The sequence below is a fragment of the Aricia agestis genome, chromosome 2 (assembly GCF_905147365.1).
Source record: "Aricia agestis chromosome 2, ilAriAges1.1, whole genome shotgun sequence".
Taxonomy (NCBI): Eukaryota; Metazoa; Arthropoda; class Insecta; order Lepidoptera; family Lycaenidae; genus Aricia; species Aricia agestis.
The window spans coordinates 3,560,195-3,582,349 of NC_056407.1; the positions used below are offsets into that span (position 1 = coordinate 3,560,195).

The 22,155-nt window shown below is 39.4% G+C and overlaps 1 protein-coding gene and 1 long non-coding RNA gene across 3 annotated transcripts; both read right to left on the reverse strand.

The window, feature by feature from the left end:
- Positions 1-546: 546 nt before the first annotated feature.
- On the reverse strand, positions 547-14,535 carry LOC121739779. Its single transcript, XR_006037492.1, has 3 exons — positions 14,525-14,535; positions 14,043-14,044; positions 547-763 (listed from the first exon to the last, which is right to left on the reverse strand). It is a non-coding gene; the product is annotated as an uncharacterized LOC121739779 (long non-coding RNA).
- On the reverse strand, positions 803-21,575 carry LOC121739778 (plasminogen). 2 transcript variants are annotated; one of them, XM_042132343.1, is made up of 10 exons: positions 21,439-21,575; positions 20,109-20,110; positions 12,012-12,383; positions 10,227-10,419; positions 9,206-9,314; positions 4,502-4,631; positions 3,237-3,357; positions 2,334-2,581; positions 1,434-1,541; positions 803-1,104 (listed from the first exon to the last, which is right to left on the reverse strand). In XM_042132343.1, the coding sequence occupies exons 3-10, from the start codon at positions 12,331-12,333 to the stop codon at positions 926-928; spliced, it is 1,410 nt and encodes a 469-aa protein (XP_041988277.1). In that variant the 5' UTR covers positions 12,334-12,383; positions 20,109-20,110; positions 21,439-21,575; the 3' UTR covers positions 803-925. The 2 variants fall into 2 exon arrangements, with proteins under 2 accessions (XP_041988277.1, XP_041988276.1); XM_042132342.1 differs by having other exon boundaries at positions 9,197-9,314.
- Positions 21,576-22,155: the final 580 nt, after the last annotated feature.

The window sequence follows — 22,155 nt, forward strand, 5'->3', positions numbered from 1 at the left end:
AAGACGGGTCATAAAACTATTGCAATAGGAACAAAGGTATGATAATACTCCCTCGCTGGTTTCGGTGATGGTTCCCATATTGAAGGCCAGCTACGTAGGAGTGATTTTACAGTGGTCGGTGCCCAAGTGTAATTTCAATGTACCACCGAAGATTTTTTTTTTAATGAAATAAGGGGCAAACGAGCAAACGGGTCACCTGATGGAAAGCAACTTCCGTCGCCCATGGATACTCGCATTACTATTATTCATAGCCAGTTGACGGACCTACGTCATTCGGTTGGTTTATACTTTATTTAAATTCAATATCAGTCGCGGTCTGGTGAGCGGAGTTTGACATAACGCAACCAAATTACGCAGGTCTGCACTTCTCTGATAATATCATCGAGGAAATTGATTCATAGCCAGTTGACATACCAACGTCATATTTTGATCGGGTCATATCAATTCAATGTTTGTGATCTGTCGGTTAGGTTTGACGTAACGCGACCAAACTACGTAGGTCCCCCGTCTGTCTAAGAATCAACTTTGATAGTACATTGTACACAAATCTACATACAAAAGAGCACTCTCTCGTTCTGTTATAGTTGTTGCAATCTACGAATGCGCGTAGCCTTTATTTGTAGTTGTAATTGTAATATAGACATTTTCGTAAGTGTGCTTACCTGACGGAGCAGTCAGTAGCGAGCGAGCCATGTATGCGTGTGTAGATATGGTCACTCACACAACTAAGGGTGCCGCGCGCTCGTAGATTGCAAGATCTATACTCCCATACGGCATACCCCAGGGGGCCAATAACTGACACGATTGGTGAGAAGGTTTTTTAGTCAAGAGCTCTACATCTTATTGTGATCTTAACCATAATTTCCATGTCACCCCAAATTCTATTTCGTCACGCTCCATCACAATCTAATACTTTTTCAACATCTCAAAAGTCGATATAATTGGCAATAGGAGATATGATATCTTTGATCCAGTTAGTGGTTATTTTGACGTTGTGGTAGATCCCTGGTTGGTGATCCACGCCACAGCCGAATCCCGCAGATGTGATCCCTACTAGATAGTATCTCCCATTATCCAATACTATAAGAGGGCCTCCGGAGTCACCTGTAAAGAAGATAAGTAGAATTAAGAAAGTCACAACGCATAATATAACGGAAGAAAAGTGGGTAGTGGAATTATCAAGTTTGTTGTTTCCAAGTCCATCCATCAGAAAAACCCTATTATAGATTCTAAAAATTGAAGCGCTTTTGTCCTTTTTAATCCCTTTCTTTCTTTTAAACATTCTTAGGACTTAAGTAAGAGTAAAAAGTTAAACAAGTTGCAGCAAGTATGTACGGTGTTTAAGCAATATGCCAATATGGTAAGAAAGCTTGCGCTTATTTTACATTAAATGGATAATCTAACTTTTTTGAACAAATCAGTTAAAACGTTACCAAGACAGGCGTCCTGGTGGCCATCAGAGTGTCCCGCGCAGATCATCTCCGAGTGTATCTCCACAGATATCTGCTTGCTCTTGTGCCAAGCGATGCATTGTTCTGTACCTAAAAAATAATATACGAACGACGGTTAATACTTTAAGAAGTCATCTCTTAAAGATTTGCAGCATTGCATATTTTGATATTGTGTTTAGGACACATTGCTCCGTTGCAGTGTAGTATAAAGACGCAGCAATGGTTTCTGGCAACGTTTTATTGATGCTTTGCATCATCGGATGTGCTGGTACAGCTGTAGTAGAAGAAGATTACCTAACTACGCTGACTCTAACTTGTATTGTTTTCATAATGATTTCTTAAGTTTACGCGAGTATCACTCATTATATTATTACAAGGTTTAAACACTTACGGATTTTGTCGCGGAGCACTTTGATTAATCCCGACGTTTCGGCTACTTTACAGCAGCCATGGTCACGGGTGGACTGAGGTGACAGGCGTCCAATTTATTGAAGTTCTTCAACTACCCTAAGATCTAGTTGGGATCCAGTGATAAATAAGCTAAAGCACAAATCTAGGAAACCTCGGCTACATGACACTGTGAGTTCGTTCTGCGTAGATCGGAACGCAAACAAAAATTAATGAATCTTCGGGTAGTTAAGAACTTCAATAAATTGGACGCCTGTCACCTCAGTCCACCCGTGACCATGGCTGCTGTAAAGTAGCCGAAACGTCGGGATTAATCAAAGTGCTCCGCGACAAAATCCGTAAGTGTTTGAACCTTGTATCGTTTTGCAGCGTATCTTCGCAACGCAGATGCAGCACAAAATGTGTTGTTCCGACGATGTAACGCAAATCTATAAAGCTTTGCTCCTATTTATATTTACTTTACTATACACTTACTTAAAATAGGAACAGTGGCAGATCTCAACAGGTTGGTACCAGTGTGACCTGTACTGGTGTCGGTTTTGCCCCACCCAGCGATCACCCCCGACTTCCCTCGCAGCTCCAGGTCCAACTCCGGCAGACAGATCGGTAGGATGTGACTAGTGTAGATGACGGGTCGAGACAGCCTCAGCAGCGCTATGTCGTATCTGTCGGGCTGAGTCATACGAAACTGGAAGAGGGGATGGAGGATTTTCTGGACCACCCTGTAAAAAATAGTAAGTTGTTTAAAAATATTCTATGATACGTGTTACAGTGTCGACATAATATTAAGGGGGTGGGGGTTGGACCGTAATCAGCTACGCTGGTCCATTTGTGTCATGGAAGACCCTGGTTAGGTTTTAAGTTCCCAGCAGTGAGACAGTATAAAGTAAGAACGAAAATATCAACAAGGTTGCTTTTGAACAAGGACGCCTCAAAATATTTGAGGGTGACTGCAACGACTGAACGAAAAAGAAATAATTGTCTTTTAATTCTTTCATTAAACTTTAAAAAAATTGGTAAGTTTTGTCTTTTTAGAGCCCCGTTTCTAACCTGACAGGTCTTTATTATAAAATACGAGTATGAGAAACAAGACAACATTTCTCTGCACTGTCTTAAACTCTATAGTTTAGCTAATTGAGTTAAATGAGGGTGTTTGCTATTCTATTTGGTATTTACCACCAGATGCCGCTATGTAGCCTGGGTCTATCGTGTCAAATAGACACAACTATCGTGACATATGACAGCAGTTATACACGATAGACCCTAAGGCTACATAGTGGCATCTGGTGGCAAATGAAATATCAAAAATCCTTATTGACAACGAATTTGCGGATAATTAAAGTCCTTGTCCTAAAACAATAATGCTATGGAGCTAACCCCAGTTTCCTCGCAGTGTGTGACCCAGCGGTGGTGTCCAACGCCCCCAACCACACGGCGATGTCCCGCGGCCGAGCTCGCGACACGCAGTGGGCGGCTGTAGCCACGTATCTCCTGGAAACTGTCAGAGTTTCACATTTTGAGAGATTGGTACTATCAGACAAGTTTAATCAGGCAGATGGCGGTCGGTCCCACGTCGTTTGGCCGGGTTATGTCAATCCAATATGAGTCGTAATCTGTCGGCTGTGTTATGTGTATGACATAACATGACCTAATTATGTAGGTCCGCCATCTGCCTAGGAATCGACTTCTCTGAGAGTACAATGGATATTTTTCAAAGAGATAATAAAGCTTTTGTTAATATGATTCGTTATAAATCAGCTGCTTCAAATCACTCTAGTAAGTGACTGGTGAATTAAAATGAAACAAAATTCGACCTGCATTCCAATGTTCTTAATTTTAACCGAACTAATTTTACTAGTTTTAGATGAGATAAAGCGCCATCTAGCGAGGAAAGTGTAAACTAGTCTTCAAAACATTAAACAATTATTAATTTAAAAAGTCCAATTTAGTGGTTAAAACAAAGTGGTTAAAGATATTTTTAATTTACCCACTATTATTATAATTATATAAATCGTCCTACTAGTTCTGTGATGAAGCTAACGAATTTTATTCATAGAAATACATGGTGTCCTAAATTTTTTTTTTTTTTTTTTATGAAATAAGGGGGCAAACGAGCAAACGGGTCACCTGATGGAAAGCAACTTCCGTCGCCCATGGACACTCGCAGCATCAGAAGAGCTGCAAGTGCGTTGCCGGCATTTTCAGAGGGAATAGGGTAATAGGGGAGGGTAGGGAAGGGAAGGGAAGGGAATAGTTGAGGGTAGGGAAGGGAATAGGGTAGGGGTTAGGGGATTGGGCCTCCGGTAAACTCACTCACTCGGCGAAACACAGCGCAAGCGCTGTTTCACGCCGGTTTTCATTATAAAAATGGATGGTGTGGTCTTAGTATTAGCTCCGTGGGTATGGCACTCGGCGCCGCGCGTCCGGTGCGCTCCGGCGCGGCGCTGCACCGCACGCGCACCGGAATCGAGATGAGGCGGGGACGCCGGGAGCTCGAGTCCGTAGCTGCTACAGTACTGCAAAACGTTGCGGTGCCGCACTGACCGTGTGGCCGGTAGTCCGGTGAGACGGACACCGGTGCGGTGCCGAACCGCGTCGTGTGGCATGGCATCAGGATAGTGAAACTGAAATTCATCTCTTACTTAGTACTCCTCCGCACTGGTACTCCGATATCCTGACGTGTGCCTGCCAGGGGAACTCCGCGAACCTCGCTTCTCTTCCACCGATGATTCTCTTCTGCAGTATCCTGGACAGTGGAAGACCGCAGTCGACCTGAAAAGAACACAGTAATATTGATTAGGATTGACTACTTAAATGTTATTTTTTTTAAATAAGTAATAATTATATATCTATGGAACACGTCAGTCTGGCCCCGTGCTAAGTACCCATAGATAATACAATGCTCGACTTGGCGGGGGCACTACCGTGTCCCCAAATCTTATAATAATATATTATAGAGTACGTGAAGGACTTTTGTTACGGATACCAGACAACGGAAATATATTATTTAATACTTTTATATTAAACAATTACATTTCAGATTTTTATTATAATATACACAATAATATTATATTTAATACACATCTATGACCCAGGAACACAGAAAACTTTTTTTTCCGTCTCGGTGGGATTCGAACAGACGATGTTGAGCCACAGAAGTTGTCGAACTTTACATTTCAAAACAAGTACCTATGTCCTATACGTATTTAAAGTGACGCCGCGTTAAAGTAAAAAACCGTGTTGGATATGTTTTAGATGCTTGTTTTCTATGAGAGGCTGGCCCGGCCTCTCATAGAAAACAAGCAATCTATAAAATAGCAAAAAATGGAAAGGTCGTAAGCGACAAAATTAATTTTGTCGCGTAATTTAAAAACCATAAATACATTTCATATAAGCTATGGGCAAATTAAAAACGTGTATGCTTGAAACAATCTATGTACAAATGGAAGCTTAAATCACTCTCCTCTGTTGGGCAAAATAGGAATTTTTTGGAGGGGTCTTTTTGATTGATTATTCTGTGTTATAAAAGTTGACCAATCGTGTTTAGCTTTGGTTAATTCAAAGACAAATACATGATGAATACTGACAATGAACTTTAATTTCTTAGCTTTAGTCATTCCTGAGAAAAATCGATATCGCTACAGCGGGGCTAAAATGGTCACATTTAGCAATTCCTCTCAATCAATTCAGCAAATGAATTGTCAAAACTGTCAAACTGACAAATGTCAAATCATTACAAAAATACAAAAATGAATTGCAAGCAGAGTTGCATTTTGCGATTTTAGAAAAATGAATAATTTTATGATTCATATCATGGTTCTTCAAAACGACCATTTTAGCCCCGCTGCCGTCATCAAGTCAATCAAGGCGTCACCTTAAGATTACTATTCTTAAAAATTACTAGTTTAAACTAAAAATTATTAACATTACAGCTAGTATTTTCGAGTGTGCACTGTGCAGTGAAAAATAATTTATAGGGCAATGACCGATAATGTCATCAAACATCAATATAATAGAGTCTGGCTAGCGAAAGATGAGACTGGAAAAAGGCGGCAAATTCAAAAAATCAACGTATAACAACCCTGTCTATAGCCGGAATTATAGTTTTGATCTAAGAACTACGAATATTAAGGTTTCTTAGTTTTTATTTTTCGTAGTTCGTAGAACAAAACTATAATGCCGCCTATAGACAGGGTTGTTATGCGTCGATTTTTTGAATTTGCCGCCTTTTTCCAGTCTCATCTTTCGCTAGCCAGACTCTAATAATAATAAGCTTTATTATAAGACATTTAATCTTTATTAATGAGTTACTTTCGATCGCCGCCGCGCCGCACTCTGACAGTGTTTTGACTAGAAGTAGTCGTCAAAAAACTCATCAGCAACCGGTTTTAACCTACGTGGTTACCGATTAAATGCAGTTATTTAACCGTTAATTATCCGACTGCGACAACAAAAAAATATATTTTGTAAGTAGTTAACCACTTGCAAAAATATTAAAATCATTGTCTAAACTCTAAATGATGAAGTTAGATTTAAAATTTAAATATGTAAGTACAAGTTTACACAACAGTAGTACTAGCTTATACAACAGCTTATCTTGCTTAATAACTATGTACGATGCGACGCGTCACGCAAGTCGCGACGTTGCCGCTCCGATCGAGCGAAGAGGCAACGTCGCGTCTGAGCGGGAGAGAGGCGCGCCGCGCACAAGGCACGCGGCGACGGAGGTCGGCCGTCGGAGTGACGAGTGTTCGGTATATTTTAGTCTGGCGCTTGCAATGAACGTATAACAACGTTTGTTTATGGTGTATGTTTTATGTTTTGTGAATTAAATATGCCGCGGAATACTGGTACTATTTGGGAACATTATTTAACAGTGTCTGTGAGTGGTAATAAAAAACATGTTACTTGTAACTACTGTAACTTGGAATATAAGTCAGCCCAGGCAACGAGACTAAGAGACCATATATTAAAATGTAAAAATTGTCCATCCGAGGTGAAAAAACTGTATGGTGCTGAAAAAAGTGGTAAACGCGATAGTATTAAACCAACTCCGGCTATGTCACCAGCATCAAGATCGCCGTCACCGACGGAATCATTGTCAGCGAGTACATCAGATGCAATCACTTACGCCATAGAAAAAATATCGACGCCATGCGATTCGGAGACGACAACAAATACAGTCACTTATGCCGTAGAAAAAACATCGTCACCATGCGATTTCGAGATGACAAACGATGTTTCATCTGTTAATCAGGTAGAAATTGATGCTATTATTGCGAGAGCTATTTATGCTAGTGGAGTTCCGTTGTCGCTCTTAGAAGATGAATATTGGAAAGATGTTTTCAAAGTTTTAATACCATCTTATAGAGTGCCGTCCACTCATAATTTAAGTAATCCACTTTTGGAAACTGAGTTCACGCGAGTTCAAAACGAAATTGGTAATATGCTCACCAAAGCTGTATCTCTATGTCTAATTTGTGATGGTTGGACAAAAGTTATTGGGAAAGGAGTGATAAAATTTATGATTACAACGCCGAAACAAATTTTTTATGATGCCATGTACCCTGAAACTTACCAAGAAACAGATAATTTTTTGAGTGAAAAAATAATCCGAATTATTAAAGAAGTCGGCCCCGAGAAATTCGTTGCCGTAGTAACTGATAATTCCGCTAATATGAAATCAGCTTGGGTAAATGTAAAAGCTAAATACCCTCGTATTACGTGCGTAGGATGCGTAAGTCATGCTTTAAATTTAGCGTGTAGAGATATTTTTAAGCAAACTGTTTTTGAGGAGGTCCTCCGTCAAACGATCACAGTTATCCGATACATAAAAAAGTCACACGTTATACTGGCATCATTTGAAAAGTTTCAAACTAAAAAATACGGTCGAACGAGAGCAAGTCTTAAATTATTTTCAAAGACGAGATGGAGCAGGGCATTTAATACGCTTAAGTCCTTTAAGGATAATAGAAAGGCCCTCGAGTTGCTATGTCATGAAACCATCGTGGAATCGCAAATACAGACTATTATTTTTGACTGCCAGTTATGGAAAAAAGTTGACGAGGTGCTTAAAGTTCTTGAACCAATTACGAAGTCAATTTTGATGTCTGAAAAAAGCAATGCCCTACTTTCAGATGTGCCTTTCATTTTCAATTCATTGAGCCAAGAATTACCCACTAAATTGGAAACGGCAGCGTTTTTAAGCGAACCGGACAAATATGTGATATTGTCAATTATGCAAAAAATTAAAGAATTTTGCGTGAAGCCTATTCACTACGCTGCACACCTACTTGATCCACAATATTGCGGGGTTTGTTTGAGTGACGACGAGATATGTACGGCTGCAGAATATTTGCAACAAGTTTCTAAGTCGTCGGGCATTGAAGCTTCTACAATACTTAAAGAAATGGCGGAATTTAGGGCAAAAGAGAACTTTTTTGACGAAACCAAAGCGATATGGACTCCAGTCAAAGAGTTGGAACCCAGAATATGGTGGAAAACTTTTGCTTCTAGCTTAAACATTGCTAAAATAGCGATCAAAATTCTGAGTGTGCCCCCATCTATTCCTGCTTCGGAACATAATTTGAGCCTTTCTTTAAACAATCACACCAAAATTAGGGACCAGCTACGTAATCCTAGAACCGTGAAGTTAATGTCCGTTTGGGCCAATTTAAACTTGTTCCGGAGAGAAAGCATAGATAATGTAACAAATTCTGAATCAGACCCAGACAGCACTGATTGCAGTGATATCGAATGCGAGATCGCTGAATACGACCCCTTTGCCTAATATACTTAAATACTTTTTTATTATAATAGAAAAACCTTTTGTTTTGATTACGTGGTAATTAATAAACATACATAATCACAATTTAAATATTTTATTTATTTCAAATCTTGCCTACCTGGGAACTACTAAATCACAATACGAACATTTTACATAATATTTTTTTAAATATTATTATTTTTAATAATTGCATTGTGGTGCAACTTACGATAAATAATTATTTCAAGTCACTCAGTTAATTAACCGTAGAAAATAGGTTAATTACCGGTTAACACAGAAAAAAATCAATTTTAACCGCTTGGTTAAGATCGTTAATAACAGTTTTGAGTTGATACTACGTAGCGACATCTCTGAAGTCTGATGACATCAATGGAATCACTTCGATAAAAGCCTCAATTGCATAGTTTGGTTTGGTTGTATGGTTCATTGCTGTGTACGGTTGTAATATGGTTCATTGCAAGGTATATTTTCTTTCAAATATATAGTCCTCTAAGTGGCAAATTACTATATTATTCTTTAGTAGCTAAATAACACTCCTAAAATTACTAACCTGGTTAACATCATCATCCACCCGTCTTCGGAAGACGTTGGTGGGCACGACGCTCCTCTGCGGGACCTGTCGCAGCTTCGGCGGCACCACCTTGTACCTCCACTCCGATGTTGGTATCCTGAAACCAATATTGGTCCATCAACATAGTACAGTACTCCCAAATTAATAATGCGCATGCAAATCTTCGCTAATCTAAGAACGTAAGAGCCCCAAGCAATGCACTTGCATTTTACACCTTGTTCAAAGGAAATAGAAGTAAATATCATATAGCCGGTGGCTGTCCGCTGTCGCCGATCCGTCAATAAGTGCTATAACTCACCGGGAAGCCATCGCGGCGTTACCGTGGTAACGTCCAAGCAACGTCAGACGCCTCTACGTCGCCGCAAAGCGGTGATTTTCTAAAAGTTAAGTTTAAAAAGAGCGCTTGCAGCGACATCTTCCGTAGCTCGGGAAATATGATCGTTGCCGAAAAATTACGAAAATTTCTATGCGCATTATCACTTTGGGAGTACCATCGAGGAAAATGATCCATAGGCCCACGACAGACCCATGTCGTTTGGTCGGATCATATCAATTCAATATTGGTTATGATCCGTTGGCATTTGAGATAACCCGGTAAAATTACTGAGCGATCTGTCAGACAGAGAGCGGTCACACGGTCAAGCGTTCTGCGTTCGAGCGGTCAGTTCAGGAGGAATTCTGACGCGGTCAGAACGCCCCCTGTGTGAGTATATCTATATAATCGTAATACAACACAAAGAACGCAAAACTGACCGCTTGAACGCTTGCCCGCGTGACCGCTCTCTCTCTGATAAGTCCTTAACTTCCCCGGTGCAAACTCCATTAAGTACTTTAGAAAAGTATACTTTTTTAATAAAATAAGGGGCAAATGAGCAAACGGGTCACCTGATGAAAAGCAACTACCGTCGCCCATGGACACTCGCAACATTAGAAGACTGCAGAGTGCAGGTGCGTTGCCAGCCTCTTGAGAGGAAATACGCTCTCTTCTTAGCGCTTAAGGTTTACTTACTTATTATCAAAGTCGTTTCTCCCAGGTTCCGGGGCTATGCAGCATGAGAACAGCCAGCTGCTCCCGCACCCTCTGACCCTCGTTCCACCCTGCAGCCAGCAGGTTATCGATAGGGTACACGTTCGGACCTCCGCCCCAATGCTGCATGTAGACGGGTACCCGAAAAACGATGCCAGAACCCTGCTCGTTATGCCTGGATTTGATAAACTACAATTATTAGTATACTGTGTGACAAAACTAATTAATTATTTATGGTTACCCTACATCAAGTTCGCTGAGAAAGTGGCAGCGCTGAAAGAGTAACTTTTTTTACTTATGTATGAAAAAAATAGTATACGGCGGCGCTTGCCCATGCAAATAACAAAAATTGCTTCAAGAAAATAAAAGGAATAAAAGTACATAAAATAACCCTTGGGGTTTGAACCCCCAAAACTCTCCGCCTGGCTACGCCCGTGAAAGTTGCCCTTTAGAAAAACTTATTATAGGCCATGTCCTTTCCCGGGATTAAAGTATCGAAAAACGTTACAGCTTTTTTCAACGTAAAAAGTGATAGACAGACTGACATATTCAACTACCTATATTATTAATTAATAGTCTAGAGTATAGACCAATGAATTTTATTGGCATATTTTATAAAATACCAGTAAATTTCGAAGATAGAGCCATAAATTGTAACTCCTCCTAGGCGCTAATCGGCATAGTAAGATTTATTGCTGAGTTTTAATTTGAACAGATATTTTGAATTTCACATTTTAATTAAATTTTTAGGACTGAAGAAAGTTGAGAATTATTTTCCTCAAAGCTCATTTTACAATATTATACGTATTAAAAGCCAGCTGACGATATTTACCTAGGTACAACGCGACCAGTTAGGGCCTATACAGACGGCCCCATTTCAACTGCAATCGAACCGCAAATTGCAGTTCAAGTGCAGTTTGAATGCAGTTGACACGACTGCAATAGAACTGCAAACCAAACAGGCAGTCGGATTGCAGTTCAGTTGCAGTTGGCGTGCAGTCGTGTAAACTGTTTAGTTTGCAGTTCTATTGCAGTCGTGACAACTGCATTCAAACTGCACTTGAACTGCAATTTGCAGTTGGATTGCAGTTGAAATACGGTCCATCTGTATAGACCTTAAATGCTTTTTAAATTTGTATGGATTTGACAGATTTGCAACACGTCTCACGCTAACAAAATCTGTAAATTCAGTACAAATTTAGAAATGCATCTACGCGGTCTCAATTGACCCTATACGACCTCTACACGTTGGCTCATGTTGGGCCAATACCTACAAGAAGTCAAGAACGCGCATAAGGGGTACACTCGTATTGTTAAAGATGCTTTACAATCATAGTAATTCTTCATGGTCTAGCATAGGGAAGATTTAATTATTGTCATTATCAATACTTATAAGTTATATTATAAAATATGCGTAAGTAGGTCTGTCACTTCTCACACTCTTCTGTCACTCTTCACGTTGAAACCACTGAACCGTGAACCGAACCGGGAAAGAACATAGGCATGAACGTAGCCAGGTTTTTATATGGGGGGGGGGGGTCAAATAAAGAAAATGCTAGACTTCGAATTCGTGATTTTTAACAAAATATTATGTGTATATAACTATGCACAATAGTTATGAAGGTGATGTAAAAATTAAAAACAGTATAAGCGAGCGAACTGGGATTGAATGCCTCTCGTTTAGTTCTGGATAAATGTACGGTTCCGGCGCGATAAACTCGTTTTGGCGCAACGGAGTAGCGGGCAACATGTAGTTATTAATTTTACCTTCAGCATCAGCTTTTCCAGTGACGCTCAGTATAATCAACGTTAGCAGCATTCGTAAATGCACCCGCCATCTTGTGTCGTACCACCATTTTGTATTCCGCCATTTTATGTCGCTACGCCATATTGACGAAAGCCATTTTGAGAATGACTTTCTGTGTCTTATATTTATAACTTTGTTATCCTCATTTGTACTTTCTGTTTGTTTGTCGTATTTTGGATTTTGTGTAGGACAAATATTTTTTCTTTCTTCGAGTCTTGTGGGATATTTGTTCTGTGAAGGACAATCTGTGGTGTCCCATGGTCCATGTTCCACCGACCTCATCGTGTTCGTAGATTATTGTCGAATTGTGACATATCGACTTGATAGTTACCCTGTGAAAAAAAAATTGAAATAAGCATATACTGCTTAGTAATTACATGCATACCTACATAAATTACATACGTTAAAAGTCTTCGCACTGGCGATTGCTCGATGATCATAATATTTATTAGATTACTATAAATTAGTAATTACTATAAGTAGACGATTTGATTTTCGTCTACATCCTACTAATTCTACTAATATTATAATGGAGAAAGTTTGTTTGGATGTATGGATGTTTGTTACTCTTTCACGCAAAAACTACTGAAAGGATTTTAATGAAACTTACAATAATATAACTTATACATCAGAATAATACATAGGCTACAATTTTAACCGACTTTCAAAATGGGGGAGGTGTTATGTTCGTTTTTTTATGTTCAACGATTACTCCGCCGTTTGTTGACCGATTTTCAAAATTTTTCTTTTGGTATATAGGGTATTATCTCAATTTGGTATTACATTCACAAAAGTGATGATCTGATGAAGGATCCATAAGTAATCGAGGGAACTCCTCAACATTTATAGGAAAACATGTGATGACTTCGGTTTCGTGAGAAGTATTCTAAGCATATACTATCAACAAGTAAGATTGTGCACTGAGGTATACCTGGTATACCGTGGAAATGAAATGAAATGAAAAATATTTATTTCTAAGTAGGTTAACAAAGTTGACACTTTTAGAACGTCGTGCCTACATGAGTCCTACCACCGGTTCGGGAACTACCCCGCCGAGAAGAACCGGCGTAAGAAACTCGCACTCGCACCTTTTACCAAAAAGGTGGAAAATAACAATAATAGCTTAAGCTAAATTACACTAAATGTAAAAATGTAGTACCATTAATTATATTATAGAAGCGGCCTATGGTTTGTCAGCTTATTTTTCCCAAGGTGTGCTGTCATTCAGAAAATCAGTTACCTTATAATAAGCTTTAGCACACAAACGTTCTTTAACAACTTTTTTATATTTATTAATTGAAAGATTTTGGACGTTTTCTGGGATTTTATTGTATAGGCGTATACATTGACATTTGAAAGATTTCTTTACTTAATACTTTGAGTGGTTCGGAAGGTGCTGAGAAAACTCCTGATTCTTTATAGACACAAGTTTGGGAGTTTCGGCGTTGTTTTAAGAACGGAAAGCATATGCTACTATGCAAATTACATTCATCATCATCATCATCAGTACCATATTATATTATGCATCGTCCCATGGTTATGACTAATATGAGCCTATAATGACCCTGTTATTGGTACTTTTCATAGACTTTTAGATCGAGACTCGAGTTTGTCAAGTGATATATAATTACAAAAAATCTATACCTACCTAATATTATAAATCTGAAGAGTATGTTTGCTTGAACACGTTAATCTCAGAAACTACAGGTCCGATTTAAAAACTTACTTCAGTGTTAGATAGCTCATTTATCGAGTAAGGCTATAGGCTATATATTATCACGCTAATACTAATACGACCAAAGAAACTCAGGAAAATGTGGGAAAAACGGGGGAAATATTAGAAAGGGTTTATCTCACGAACTACTGGAGCAATTTTTATGGCAACATTTGCCACAGATATAGAGTAGACCACGTGAAGGGAGCTATTTTTTATGGGAAAATATACGGTTTCCGTAAAATTCCTAATTATCGCGGGCGAAGCTGCGCGGGACATCTAGTGCCTAATATATAATGTACTATCAGAGAGGTTGATTCATATGCAGATGGCGGACTTAAGTAATTTGGTTGCGTTACGTCAAACCCAGCAGACTAATATTGAATTGACATAATCGGACCAAATGACGTAGGCCCGTCAACTGCCTAGGAATCAATTTGTTCGATGGTACAATGTGATAGAGCCCTAACGTCAATTTGGACATAAAGATCGAAGCTATTCTCGGAGTTCAAGCAGTATAAAACTGACTGACTAATATTAGTGATTATTTTTCCGACCCAAATATCGACCAATAGAATTGCACCATTCGACGTCACGTGGTACAACCTACATGGTATTATACTGATAATTTTTTGAAAATTTTCTCTGGTAAAGCTCTTGTGGTATTATAAGTGAAAATTGTTTAACTGTGTCATAATTTACCACTACCGCTACAAAAGTTCTACCAAATACTACTTGGCAAAAAGTTCTGTCCTCGACAAGTGACATTATAATTGTATAACTAATGTGATTATTTTTACTCTCACAGTTGCAGTGCTGTCCTCAAAAAGCACTGTAGCTTGTCGCTTTCATTTTAATTAAATACTTGGCTAGATGTCACATTAAGATTACAGGTAAGTCCGATTGCAGTTTCACAACGTCAACGAGTTACAATATGGGTACGTTTTATCAAGAGACAATATTTCCTTGTCAACTGTATATTGCTGAATACTGTAAATAATAATAATACGTAACTATTTTATATAGAGGATGGTTAGATTTCGAGAAATTGTAACGTTATATTAGATTTTTTTTATAATATCATCCATATTTTACTACAGTTAGGCAAAATGGTAACTTATGTTGTTTGCGCTGAACCATAAGGTGCTTAGAAATTTTTGCCGATACGTTAGTAAGTAGTAAGCTGTGGCCTGTGAGTCCTAGTTTATTACAGTCCTTACTCATAATATAGGACCTGCACAAATAAAAAAAATGTAGATTCAACGTTCAATTGTAATTTCCTACGTTTACTGTTTACAACTAACCAGTCACTGACTGTTCAAAGCCTTTGTAGGAGCCTTTATGAGATTTTTGTAGAGCCTCTACAAAGGAACTTGGACACTAATTTATAATAAGGATTTATAAACACACTTCTGCAATCAAATATTTAATGTCCATTAAACAACGAATTTCATTATGTTTGAGTGTATTACATTTTCTTTTATTTTAAGGTTCCGTGGAAAATTTTGCTTTCCTAAATGGTTCCGGCTACTAAAATGTTTGAATACTACGGGACTGAACCATTAGCTATGTCCACACTGTGCCTTTTTTTTGGTCATCAAGGGCATGCGTTATAATGCAGTCAACAGGGCACGTTAGGCATGCCCGCGACGCATGCCCTCTGACCGTATCCAAAACTTTCGCTTTGTCTTTTTTCTGGCATTTCTTATGACCAAATAAGCCGCACATATTATTCCACCCAGTAAAATGTTCCCATCGCACATGTTACAATAGACAGACACTGCAACTGAACTAAAAATACAATGTTGGCGTTACGTTCGTTGGCACATTCAATAATTGAATGCGCTTTAAAGTTGAATGAAAGAAGATGACTAAAATAATTGAAGACGAAAGTGGATAGTGTGGACATAGCTATTGGCCGACAAAAAGTATATGGTCTGCGGGGGCTCTAAAGCTAGTAAGCATCAAAATAATGAATGACTTAACATTATTCTCAGTCATTCTAAGGTCATTAGACTACACGACCATATCGTGTCTTCAGAACAATAAAATTCACTCCACTTTCCAATTACAAGGTAAAAAACACTTTCCCAAAAACAAAAAAATACTAAAGAAAGTAGTAGGTATATGAAACAATAACAAGAATATTTTCGATTTATTTCATATGCAAATGTTCTTGTTATGACTCCGTACACGTGCGTTCTTACAATACATAGACTGTTTAGTTTTTGTGACTGTTAGTTTCTGTGCTCAAGATAGGCATTAAACTTTTTGGAGAGATAAATGAAGACGTAAGGGGATGAATTATATACGAAATTATATACGTGGGAGAGTCATGCTTCGGCACGAATGGGCCGGCTCGACCGGAGAAATACCACGTTCTCACAGAAACCTGGCGTGAAATAGCGCTTGCGCTGTGTTTCGCCGAGTGAGTGAGTTTACCGGAGGCCCAATCCCCTACCCTATTCCCTTCCCTGCCCTCCCCTATTCCCTTCCCTTCCCTACCTTCCCCTATTCCCTTCCCTTCCCTACCCTCCCCTATTACCCTATTCCCTCTTAAAAGGCCGGCAACGCACTTGCAGCTCTTCTGATGCTGCGTGTGTCCATGGGCGATGGATGTTGCTTTCCATCAGGTGACCCGTTTGCTCGTTTGCCCCCTTATTTCATAAAAAAAATTAGGAAACTAACAATTTAAAAAAGTTGGTTTATTTGCATTAACGGAGTTTTTGGGATCGCGATATGATTTGAAAAAAAAATGGATTTTATGTATAGCCAGATATATTAGCCAGATGACGTAGGTCGTAGTAGATAAGTTACAAGGTTCGTACAAATTCTGGGGGAAAAAATTAGTAATTATTGTCCTTATATTATAAAATATTAGTTATCCACTGAGTGGAACATGAAATAGGATATTATGTACTGTCAATTGTTTATCGCCGCCGTGATCCAGTGGTATTAGAGCGTGGCTATTTACTCGGAGGCCGTGGGTTTGATTCCCGCGTTGGAAACATGTTAAATTGTTTGGTTTAGAGCGTGGCGTTTGACTCGGAGGTTGTGGGTTCGATTCCCGCGATGGAAACATATTATTATTTCCAAGTTTGCTTAAGATAATGTAGGCTGATCACCTGGAACCATGAAAAAGTTGGCCCTGCATCTGATCTCTCGCCAGTTGTTTCGGTCTTCCGTCACACTAGATTGTTAGAGCAAAGAAAATATAGAGAGTGCTCTTGTGTACAGAGCACACACTTGGGCACTATAAACAATACTCCTGCGTAACAGGCCTCGGTTTCAATGGAACCGACCATCGTCACCGAAACCGAGTGAGTGAGTTTACCGGAGGCCCAACCCCCTACCCTATTCCCTTTCCTATCCTCCCTTATTCCGTTCCCTTTCCATCCCTACCTTCCCCTATTACCCTATTCCCTCTTAAAAGGCTGGCAACGCACCGGCAGCTGGAAGTTGCTTTCCATCAGGTGACCCGTTTGCTCGTTTGCCCCCTTATTTCATAAAAAAAAACCGGTGAGGGGAGTTATTATTACTAAAGGTGATCTTGTGATTATGTATCCCGCGTATCCCATGGCTTGGTCAAAAGCAGAAAAGGAGGAACTCCGTTGTTTTTAGTAGATATGCCCGGGCGCGATCTCCACCGGCCCCTGGGGACTGGGGAGCCCCTCCCTAGACTGCCAGCCCCTAGCTTGCTAGCCCCTCCCTGGAGTGCAAGGGATACGTAAGCACATTTCCCCCAAAAACGTAGCTTATAATATTATAATGAGTTCCTGAGATATGCGCGTCTAAACAAACAAACATACAGTCGAACAATGAGACTGGATTAATATGCGGCGGCGCGATAGCACGGTTTGATATAACCGCTATACCGCAAAATCACAAGCAAATAGTATGTTACGATTTATTGAAATGGCGGCGCGGTCGCGAAACACCCGAATCTATGGAACGTAAGAGCCCCAAACAATGAACTTGCATTTCGAACCTTTTTCAAAGGAAATAGAAGTATATTAGCTGTCCCAGTGAGCTTCGTGTCACTTTAAAACCACCCCTGGACTTCTACGAATATTTTAAGACTAAAATCAGCCCAATCCGTCCAGCCGTTTTCGAGTTTTAGCGCGACTAACACATTTGAAAATCCATTTTTATACTCGTATATATAGGTATCATATAGCCGGTGGCTGTCCGCTGTCGCTAACTCACCGGGAAGCCATCGCGGCGTTACCATGGTAACGTCCAAGCAACGTCAGGCGCCTACGACGTCGCTGCAAAGCGGTGTTTTTCTTAAAGTTAAGTTTAAAACAGCGCTTGCAGCAACGTCTTCCGACGCTCGGGAAATACGATCGTTGCCGAAAAATTACGAAAATTTCTATGCGCATTATCATTTTGGGAGCACTGTACATACCTACATTAATTGCTTAATATCTCGCGGTAACCGCCCTGCGCGTTCGGGTAGACGCATATTAATCCAACCTTAGTATAGATCTTAACATTAGATTCTACTATGAGAGCTGTCATTAGAATACCAAGAGAAAAGTGTTGTAGTTGGTAAGTTGTAACGTAGTAATTACGTACAAGTTTTGCTTTCATTTCTAATTCTAATGATTCGTGTCTACACACGAATCAAGCCATGCTTCCATCATCATCAGGTGGTAATTTTTTCCACCTGGGGTAATTTTAAAGTATGGCTCCGCATGTTTTAACAACTTATAACTTTATAAAACTGAAGGTTATAAACCCCAATACAATATTAACACACTACAGCGTACCAAATCAACATCACAAAATATGTCGAGATAATATCGACATATGTTTCAGGTAGTCTAAGGTCCGTATTTTTGGCCAGTACTTAAGAAGCGCCTCGGCCTCAAGACACATTTCAGGCTCTGTGATTGGTTGGCTGTCAAAATTTGGACCAATCACAGAGGCGAACCGCGCCTTGAGGCCGAGGCGCTTCTTAAGTACTGACCAAAAATACGGTACGGGCCTTAGTGTCTAAACACACTAGGCCGAAAATACGTGGCTGAAGATCGGCATGATTACGCCTTTCAATGCGCTACGCATACGCTATGACGCGATGTAATTTCGGCATGGTGTCTTATCAGTCATTTAAAACACATTACATTCATAATCATGCCGAAATTCGGCTGCGTATTTTTGGCCTAGTGTGTTTAGACACTAAGGGTAAAGCCAAACGAGCGTAATTTTGTGAATCTAAAGTAGCAGAATTTCGGTTGGCAGAAATTCTGCTGAATTCAGTTTCATAGATAATTCCTACTTCATTCACACTAGCATAATTTTATGAGTCATACTGCAGCACTCCGAGTGGAACATTTAGGCCGGTATAAATAGTCAGTACTCAAGAATCAAGATGCATCTCGGTCTCAAGACACGGTTCAGAGCCCGTACCACGAAACGGTTTTGGATCTCAAACAATCGTACGAGAATGTTGCGTCCTTCTCTAACAAACGTGAAATGACGTTGTTAGAGCAGGACGCGGCATTCTCGTCCGATTGTTTGAGTCTCAAAACGTTTTCGCCCTAGGCTCAAGGCTCTGTGATTGGTTGGCTGTCAAAATTTGGACCAATCATGGAGCCGAACCGCGTCTTGAGACCGAGATGCATCTTGAGTAGGTACTGACTATTTATACCGGCCTAAGTACTTAAATGCAATTAATTCAAAATTTTGACATATGCCCTATACATTATCTGTCAAACTCTTCATTAAATTAAAGGTTAATCGTAATTGAATGTCTCTGAGTACGGCGGATAATTAGTATGAAAAATAATTAACGCGACCGAAATTCTGCGACTTACGACTCACAAAATTCATTTGGATTCACCCTAAAAAATTGTGTTTGTACTAAGAGTCTTAAAAATACTTTAACGCGATTATTACGAGACTCGTATCACAAACGATTGAACTTCGCATAATTAGATGCGACTGCGCCAGGGAGGCTTTAGGCTTCCTTTATATGGCTGAAGGCGAACTGCAGGTGGTTTTAGTGAGTAAGAGTCTCACATACCCCCGGGGTGCTTCAGCTAACTTAGGCACATCCTCAACCCGGGGCACCCATGATGGGTTTCCCCTGCGCATCAAAAAAAACAGGGATTCTTTAAGCTATATAATGCTAGTTTCCAGCGCTACTGAAGTGATTTTTACGTGACTTTTCATAGATATAGACTAAACAACTATAAATTTTTGCGGGACAAGTACGGTTCCCGTGAAATTTTGAATACAAAACTAAACGAGTAGTAATGACTCGTTTGTATACACCCTGAACATAGATGTCACTGTATGGATTATTCTTTTCTAATCAAATATTATAGATTAGTTCTACTTCTTACTGCAACATATTATATTATGTTTCTATGTATAGCTAGAAATATATACCCGGCGAGACTGGGAAAGCCTATTTAAGCGACTTGAATAGACTTTCGTTGAGGCCTAGTTCCCTCCATTTCTTTTACGTCTATTTTCGGTTCAGCTTTTATAACGTGTAAGCTACGAATAATAAAAACTAAGGAATCGTAACTCCCATACTATTACCGTTTTAAATTTGGTTCCTTTTGATCTGTCATGTAACGTCAGCCTAGTACCGCTCAAGGTCACCTAAATATTGCAAATGTATTGAAATGTGTACCTAAGGTACACTTTTTTGACAAGTATTGTGGAGCATGTTTTTTGACGGAGTTACTTTTCCTTAGTTTTTATTATTCGTAGCGTGTAAGTTTTATATTTTGACGTTTCATATACGACTTGTTGTAGGCTTCATTGATTAATAATTTGTAGGCGTAATTACATACTGGCCTATTTTTTTATTTTTTTTTATCGCCGAGAAAATGCTTTTAAGCATCTTTCGGGGGATGAGGGTCCTGCCCGCAAGTATGTGGGTCTCTACTGCGCCCGAAAGATGGTAGTGGACGCAGCCCCTTCCACACTTCGCACGTGAGCTTACACCACGGCTACGTCGACGAGTGCCTGCTCCTGCAGGCTCTTCTCTGTGTGGCCCAAGGGCCTTCCACGGCCGAACAGAGGCCTCATAAGCCATTGCTTTTAATGTCGCGATACACAGGAGTACATCGTGTATCACAACCATCTCGGGAATCACATACTGGCCTGCAAAATTTAAGTCTATATTTGAGCTTGATAAAATTGATATAATATAAACTTTATCAAAACCTTCCCTGTTATTCTTACAATAATTTTTACAAGTTGCAGATTTAAAGAAAGTTTTGTTATCAAACTTTTACTTTCAAATATTTAGAGTTTATACCTTTTGCAGGCCAGTTTACTACCTAATTTTATATGAATTATTATGACCCAAACTGATCGAAATACATACAGTACCTATAGAATGATTATAACTCTGATACACCTTAATAATTAAAATAATATGGCTTTTGTACTATCATAATAAGAGCAACGAAAATTGTATGACTAATCCAAGTTTTTCAATTTACACAGTACACACAACTCTACTACTAATTCACACACAAGGCGTCATGTATTTTGTGACACGAATAGACACTTCCATAGTATGGGTATTTCGATGGCAAGACTTGACAAATTCGAGCCGCGAATTTCACGATCAAGGAAAGCCTTATTGATATCAGATCTGGGTCACGGAGTGCAATCTTCAAAGCTAGCCAGAATCAGGCTGTACTCACTTGCAGCGCCTTTCACTTATCAAACCACTTTCACATATAAAACATCGGTAATTGAAACATGCGGTAATTTGTTTTGATTTCGAATATAGAATACGGTTCTAAATTTGACAGTTAGATTTTTTTTCGCGTACCGTCGGCCTCGACGTTTGGCAGTCGACTGGTCGGTTTTCTCGGAACCCGTAAGGCCGGTTTCACACTCGCCGCTCCGGTAGTTTCGTGCTGCGTATCGGAAAGTATGCTTTTATGGAAAATTTTAATGATAAGCTTAATTGAATGGCTTTGGAGATCTGTCGTGAAATGGTCGAACGGATATCGAAGAAAGCAATATTTTCTATTTATGATAGTAAACCTCTACTGTAAATGATATTAAAATTGTAAATAATATTATGATACAAAATTCAAACAATATAAGGACACTGGTTTGTAAATAACAATGTTATGTATGAAACAAAACACAAACAAACAGATCCCTAAAGAATACCTAAATTTTAACTCTAACAATGTCTAGCGATGAGGGTTACGGACATACAGTCTAGTGAATAATGACATACGATACGGATAAGCAAACTGTGTTTCAGTAATAGAGTTCTACTTGGTGTGCGGAACCCTAAGTGTCTAAACACACTAGGCCGAAGAAACGCGGCCGAAGTTTGGCATGATTAAGCCTGCAATGTATTTTAAATTACCAATGACACACCATGCCGAAATAACGTCGCG

What these genes read in the sequence shown, in the direction of transcription:
- LOC121739778 (XM_042132342.1), bottom strand. Translation starts at nt 12,333, where the DNA reads ATGAGGTCGGTGGAACATGGACCATGGGACACCACAGATTGTCCTTCA. An exon ending in TGGAAAAGCTGATGCTGAAG is followed by an intron (nt 10,420 to 12,011) that starts GTAAAATTAATA and finishes TATCAAATCCAG; the next exon opens with GCATAACGAGCAGGGTTCTG. An exon ending in AGAAACGACTTTGATAATAA is followed by an intron (nt 9,315 to 10,226) that starts GTAAGTAAACCT and finishes TATTGGTTTCAG; the next exon opens with GATACCAACATCGGAGTGGA.